The sequence below is a fragment of the Myodes glareolus genome, chromosome 1 (genome assembly GCF_982192425.1).
Source record: "Myodes glareolus chromosome 1, mMyoGla1.1, whole genome shotgun sequence".
Lineage (NCBI taxonomy): Eukaryota > Metazoa > Chordata > Mammalia > Rodentia > Cricetidae > Myodes > Myodes glareolus.
Window position 1 is genome coordinate 20,885,485 of NC_142026.1, and position 7,385 is coordinate 20,892,869.

Sequence of the window (7,385 nt, forward strand, 5' to 3'; positions counted from 1 at the left end):
GCACTAAAAATGCTGATGTCCCTAGAAATATAATTTTTTCAGACACTTTATTTTATAACCTTTCTTTGACACTTTAGATATTATTCTCTCACACTATTTGTTATTTCAAAGAGATAGCTGCCTAGGATTCCAGTGAATAATGTCGCTCAACTTAAGTAACTGTTTTCCTACTGAGCTGCGGTTGCTTTCGGTTTTGTGATTATGTGACTTTCGCACAGATGCTTCGCTGTAAAGACGTGTGACACTTTCGATTGTTTTGAAAGATCTTTTTAAAAAACGAGTCAGAAATAGTGGGATGCCGCGCGACCTGAGCCTTTCAGTCAGTCATAATAAGAACACTGTGGTTCTGACCGGCAGCTGTGCCCAGGGGAGAATGAGGGTGACGTGGCACACAGCCACGCCCACTCAGTTCTCCGCTGCAGCCCGCACAGCAGCCGCGCGTTTGACTCAGGAGGCAAACCACCGGGAGGAGAGAGACAGCCCAGTGTCTGCTGAGAAGGGAAACTCTTTATTTGCTGGCGAGTGGGATGGTGTGACTGAGGCAGGCAGCCAGTGAGCTGCGGAGAGGACTGGAGCCAGGGGGCTGGAGGCATGGGGATTGGCAGCCCAGGCCTCGGACGCCCACTGGAGACGCCGGCTGTGGCCGAGCAATGGTTGTTCCTCGAGGGTGATCGCGTGCTCTGTTTTTCAGTTGGCCGCCCCATCCCTGTCCGGAGGACTCCGCACCCGACCCAAGAGCAGACTGACCAGCTGCATCAGACCTATTTGGAGGAGCTAAAGAAACTGTTTGATGAGCACAAAGGGAAATACGGTATTCCGGAACACAATACTCTGGTTTTTAAGTGACTCTCCCCCTTCAAGGCAAAAAGGAAGACAAGAGAACAGTGTCCAGAAAATAAATGTATTAAATAAGTTCACTGTGGGGTTTTTTGGGTTTTGGTTTTGGGTTTTTTTTTTTTAACTATAGAATCAAATTGCAACTGAAAGGTACTAGTCGTGGGGCCAGCTGCTGTTGTTTTATACGGCTAAATAAAAATACAGAAGATGGAGGGCTGGGGTCCAGCCCACTGCTAGGATGCTCCCCTAGCATGGGCAAGGCCCGAGGCTTGCTTATTAATGCTGGAAAATAAAAAGACATTGCAGATGATTATAGGATAACGTTGAAGATATCGAAGACTCAAGAACCTTCAGAATTTAGGGAGACTGGATTGTTTTTCAGGTTCCTAAGAGGTTTAGAGTTACTCACATGCTCGGAGCAAAAGCAAAATACCAACTTGAGAGAGCCTCCAGACCTGAGCACCACTGTGGCTTGGGGTGGGGTCTTCACCCAGCTTGGCGGCTGATGTTCACCATAGCTGAACGTTTAGAGACTGTGTAACTTGCCATAGAGAAAGTTGAAGAGGCAGGGTTCCACCTGAACACATTTGTTACTGAGCAATGGCAACTTTCATACTAGATGATGAACATTCTTTAGGTCACATCAGTGCTTTTTGGTCTGGGTGGGTATGTTTGGTTTTGGGGTTTTGATCAGGGCAGAAGTATGCCATTTCTAAAGCAGGACATGCCTGACACTTGGAGTCCCGTATGGGTGAGAGCCTGTGTCATTTCTCCTTATGTGTCAGCAATGGAAAAGCAAGTCTATTGGAAGATGGCTTCCTCCCTGTTCCAGAACACGTCGGAGGGGTTGCTGGACATGGGTTACACAATAGAAGTACTTGTCATTTTCTTCCCCGGGTGGCCTTTTCACTTAGGACAAGCTCTGAAAGAAAGCGCCCTCTCTTCTGAGTGCTGTCCAGTTCTGTCAACCAGAGCTGCATCTTCTCTGTTTGCTGAGATGTCCTGGTGCCTGGCACAGCAAGGGGCACTCAGAGGACACAAAATAAGTACTTGCCCAGTGGGTATAGCAAATAACTTGGCTGTTATGTGAAGAGTTTTCTGAAGCTATTCCTTAGTAATGAAGCCGGTTATAAGACGACCCACATGAGATAGGAAAATTTCCTGTTATCTAACTGGCCCACACCAAAAATCATCTACGCATCATCCTAAGCCTGTCAGGTTTCTGCTGTTTAGTCACACAGTATTAGGTAAGAAGAACGGCACCAGAAACAATGTCCTTTCCGAACGCCTGCACCCCTGGATGTTTGCTTCTTTGGCTCCTACACTTAGTAAGCCAATCCAATAAGAGTTCATTCCTATATTCCTATTTTTCAGGCATCAAGTTCATTGCTTTTTATCCTTACAAAGCAATGGAGCGTGGTTCCCCCCCACCTTCTAATAAGAATTCTAGGCTTAAATATTAACTCGTGAGCATTAGGGGCAAGGTTGGGACTTCTAGCATCCTGTAGAAAGACAAGTGGGCTATGGGCATCTTACAAGAGAAGACCTTATGATTAATTCACTAGAAAAGGGCATGTTTGAGCTCCTGCAAGAACCCACTGAACTTCAACAAAACTTGACAAGAAGGAAGCAAGACTGAACTTAGCATGGTGGCATTGTTAGGAAAGAAGATTCCCTGATTCAGAGGTCCCAAGTCTGTGGCAGGAAGCTGGGAGCAGCTCAGTGGCTGACAGGCTTCGACAGAAATGCCTTTCCATCAGTCCCCACCACATCCTGCATCTTCACTTTGATGTCTCTCACTGAGATGCTCTGACTCTGGGTATAATCTGAGTATAGATTTCGAGCCCAAGAACGTGAGCCCTCCAGCACCCAGAGTGCACAGAAAAAGCGAGGTGTGGTGGTGTGCGCTCGGAATCCCAGCCTTGAGGACACCAGAAGTGGACACCTGGAGCTGCCAGACAACCAAGTGAGAGATCTCAACTCAGAAAAACATGGCGGACAGCACCCATGGAAGGAGGGGGAGCAGAGATTGTCCTCTGGCCTCCATGCACATACTACACACATGCACATGTATCTCCATGCATGCATCTGTTCAACCATGCAGACTGCACACACACAAATCATGCCACACAACAGCAAGAGTAGGAAAGGATTTTACCCAGCAGAACATGCCCCTCCCCAGTTCTGCATGGGCAATCTGAAAATCCGTTGCCCCAAAGCTTTGGAATCCATTATTTTGCCAAAGCAGAGCCTTTAAGTTATTACAGACCCAAGATCATAATTTCTCGACTTTTAATGCCACATTTAGTGAGGAGGCTGGGCTGATTGCCCATCGTCAGCTGAATTACCCAATAGGCACTGAAGCCCTAGCTTGGCAAAGCAGAGTTTGCAAATTGAGGGAAGCACTCCTTTGTGTGTTCATACAAATGTTGGTCTTAAAATTGTAGGTATCGATGACTTGAAACTTGGCGTGTGAAAATGTCATCTTCAGTATACGTGGAAGAGGGTAGGCTTGCGTCTCAACTTCTTAGGGTCTCCTGAGGATTTACTCAAGTCATGCCAGGAGTCTTTCAGGTACACAGAACAGAGCTGTAAAACCCACATGGTCCTACAGGTGGCAACCGGAAGTTTCTGTAAAGACTTTGCCATCATGCAATGGCAGGTGTGGTGTGCACTAGTGTGGTTTCGCAAGGGTCTCTCCTGTTGTAGAGGCGCCACCTACTGGACAATCACATCTCAAGCTTAAGCAGCAAAGCAAAACCAACAGAACAACAAAAAGGACCCCAGGGCACTATGACAGACCTGTTGACAGACCTGTTGCCTTGGGAAAATGTGTACAAGTATTGCTTGGTTTTTTCCCCCAAGGTGTTCCCTGCGTGCAGAGGGCATCTTGAGTCCTTCGTTTCCTTTCTCTTAGCTAGAAGTCGGTGGAATGGTCACTAGCCAGCTACTGTTACTGCTTCCCTGGAGGGCACGTCTGAAGGCCAGGCAACTTTGCTCCTTACAAAGGGGAACGGCTGTGAGGGGCTCAGGGTGTTTGGGTGCAAACGGTCTATGCTGCTTTGAAAGCACAGCGTGTTTACATCAGGGGCATTGGAGTGACCCTGTCATAGACACTGGCTTTGATGCGAAATCATCACTTTTCAGTGGAAGGTTCATTTCCATGGAGACGGAATCTGGTCGCTATGCATGCACTTCTGCAGCCTTACCTCTCACCGTCGCAGCTGCAGAAGCCGGGTTGGGTGTGGGAACAGGGTAACACGCCCTCACTCAGCATTCTTTACCTAGGCCAGAGAGAGCTGACCTAGGCACGACAGCAGATGCTTGCTGCAGGAGATTCACTGAGTTCCAGGCCAACCTGGACTACGTAGTGGATTTTGAGCCAGTCTGGACTACTCTGAGTAAGATGAGCAAAGGAAGGCTGGAGAGATGATGGCTCAGTGGTTAGGAGCACTGGCTGCTTTCCCAGAGGACCTGAATTCAATTCTCAGCACACACAAGGTGGCTCACAATCATCTGTAACTCTAGTTCCAGGGGCTCTGACGCCCTCTGTAGGCACCAGGTACACATGTGCACACATGTGTTGCACAGACACACACTTAGGCAAAACACCCAGGTATAATAATAATAATAATAATAACAATAATAATAATAATAATAAGTCATCAGATGAGAAAGGAGGGTGGGAGAGAGTTAGAAAGGGAGGACGGGAGAGAGATGGACTGATCTGAGTGTTGCTGGGATGGGATTGGTTGGTTAGTTGCTTGTAGGTTGAGTTTCTCTGTGTCCCAGTAGTCGCTTCCAAATAATCACACAGAGACTTATTACAAGTCTCTAATTGCAAGTGCTTGACCAATATCTTAGCTGACTCTTACAACTTAAATTAACCCATTTCTATTCATCTATACGCTGCCCCTAGGCTTGTTTACCTCATCTGTGAACTTCCCATGATACTTCTTTCATGTCTGGTTTACGTCTCCTCAGACTCTACCCTTCTTCCCAGCATTCTCTCTGCCTGAAAATCCCGCCTAGCTATTGGGCAATCAGCTTTATATTAGCAATGAGAATAGCACATTTTCACAGTGTACACCAGGATTATTCCACAGCTGTTGTGCAGGTGTTTGTATCCCAGCAACCAAAAGTGGCTAGCTCTTATATTTGTTCTCTCTCTCTCTCTCTCTCTCTCTCTCTCTCTCTCTCTCTCTCTCTCCTCTCTCCCTCTACCTCCTTCTATCCCCGCCAGTGTGTGTGTGTGTGTGTGTGTGTGTGTGTGTGTGTGTGTGTGTGTACACCAGAAGCTGATATCATATGCCTTTCTCTCTCACTCCCCACCTTGGTGTTTTTGTTTGTTTCTTCGTTTTTGAGCCATGGTCTCTCAATAAAACCTGAAACTTTCTCATTTGATCAGACTATCTGGCCAGCTAGGCCCTGGCCACCTACTCCCTCTACCTGCCCAGTGCTGGGACTATAGGCACACCATCACATCCTGCTTTTTATGTGGGTGCCAGGATCATAACTTGGATCGCAGTCTTACAATATATGTGTCAGAATGTAGGGCATGAAGCCAGGAGCATCTGCTCGTCCCTGTAACCCCAGTACAAGAGGATTGCTGTGACATCATTGATTGCTGTTAAAATCCTTTGCTAGGAAGGCTGAACTTTTATACTTCCCACATTTCATGTGCTTTTGGGTGTTTGTAAGTGTCTCTCTGATGGGAAGAGTTTAACTAACGTTTAACAGAGTTTAAACTAAGTTTAATAAAATGTGTTTTAATGCCCAAGTGATAAGTGTGTTTGTGCCAGTTTTTAGGTTAGTTTAATAATTGTTTTTAAGACATGCTTTTATTTTTAATTATGTGTAGATCCCCCGCCACCGTGTTTGTGTGTGTGTGTGTGTGTGTGTGTGTGTGTGTGTGTGTCCATGAGTGTAAGAACCTGTGGAGTCCAGAAGATCAAGTCAGACTCCCTGAAGCTAAAGTTACAAGCGGTTGAGAGCCACCTACCTAACTCAGGTTCACCTGAAGAGCACCGGGACTCTTAAATAATGAGCTATCCAGGGAACATTTCAGAAGAGCAGGAGGCGCTTACGAGTCAATGGATCAGGGAGTGTCCTGTGAGACTGTGTCTCCTGGAATATCTCACCAAGCCTCCCAAAGAGGAGCTGAATGAGGACAGCAGTAGACATGCCCAAGTGAACAGGAAGACTAGGAGGCCTAACCCCTACATAAAACGACAGGTAGCCAAGGGATGCTAAGAGTGGGAGAAATAGTCTTCCCCAGGGAAGAGCACACCAACCAGGCCAGCTTAGTCTACAAAGCGAGTTCCGGGACAGCCAGGGCTGTTGCACAGAGAAACCCTGTCTCGAAAAAACAAGCAAACAAACAAAAAAGTCAAACTCGTTATTTGCAAGAGAATATGTGAGTTGTATTGTTTTATAAATTTAAAAACATTTGTTTGTTTGTTTGTTTATTGGGGGCAGAGCAAGATGGGAGGAAGGGCCATGCACCTGGAATGAGTATGGAGCCGTGGCACACGTGGCACACGTGGGTAGGGGACCGAGAACAACTTGCAAGAGTCACTTCTCTCCTATTGTGTAGACTCTGGGGCTCAAACTCAGGTCATCAGGAAGCATCTTTGTCCACTGAGCCCTTTGTTTGGCCCCTCCACAGGGTGTGGGTGATACCATCCCATGAATCCTGGATTAAATTAAAAGGGGAAAAGAAGAAGAGTGATCTTAAAACCAGCTGGCTTGGATCACACCATCCTCCAGCCTCTACCTCTCAAGTGCTGGGATTATAGGTGTGCGCCTGGCTGAAATCCGCTTTCTCATATTTTGCGCATGTGTGTGATTGTATGATGCTTATCCTGTGCCTGGCTATTCCTGTCATGTTTCTGAACCCCTCCTACACTAGGAATCCCATGGACACGGCAGCCACCCTCTCAGCTCTGGGAACAGCACCTGGCATCCACCTGAGTAACAAAATGTTTTGTGCACTACCAAAAATGGGCAGGGTGAGAATGTTTTTCGTAGGTGGACCAATTTGTTGATAAAGCTAAACATGTAGAAAGAAAACACCTGTTTGGTTAAAAGTCTTGATTTTCCTGTAGCCAATATTGCACGATTAGTTACACAAAGGTCCATATTTTAAAGTTCTCTTGATTTCCCCCGTGTACTTGTGCACCTCCAATGACCTTTTGGCACCCCCTTTCCACAAAACAATCGCTCCATAGTCCAGTTTTTCAGAAGAAATTCTCCTGTCCCATATGCCCTTCCCCGCTTTCCAGGGACAACTTCAAATACTCTCTATGGCAGGGGGGCTCATCCTTCAGTCTGACCTGACATTGACATAGTTTTGTGACACCAAACTAAGGGAATGCTGTATGCTTTCAAAGTTGGTTTGATGCTGTGATCAGGGTCATTGAATTTGTCATTTCAAATTGCTCTAAGTTTTAAATAACACAAAGTCCACACATATGGAACTCTTAGTGACATGACAGTTTCTGCAGGATTTGCATAAAGGTCTTTACACTAAGTATATATCCAGAGCA

The 7,385-nt window shown here is 46.4% G+C and overlaps 1 protein-coding gene across 1 annotated transcript in view; it reads left to right on the top strand.

Annotated features, from left to right (window-relative positions):
• Mogat1 (monoacylglycerol O-acyltransferase 1) overlaps positions 1–902 on the top strand; it is a 32,069-nt gene extending 31,167 nt beyond the window's left edge. Inside the window, exon 6 of the mRNA XM_048459326.3 lies at positions 692–902. Coding sequence (XP_048315283.3) covers positions 692–846 — 155 coding nt within the window. The 3' untranslated portion in view covers positions 847–902. The remainder of the gene's footprint in view (positions 1–691) is intronic.
• The last annotated feature ends 6,483 nt before the right edge of the window (positions 903–7,385 follow it).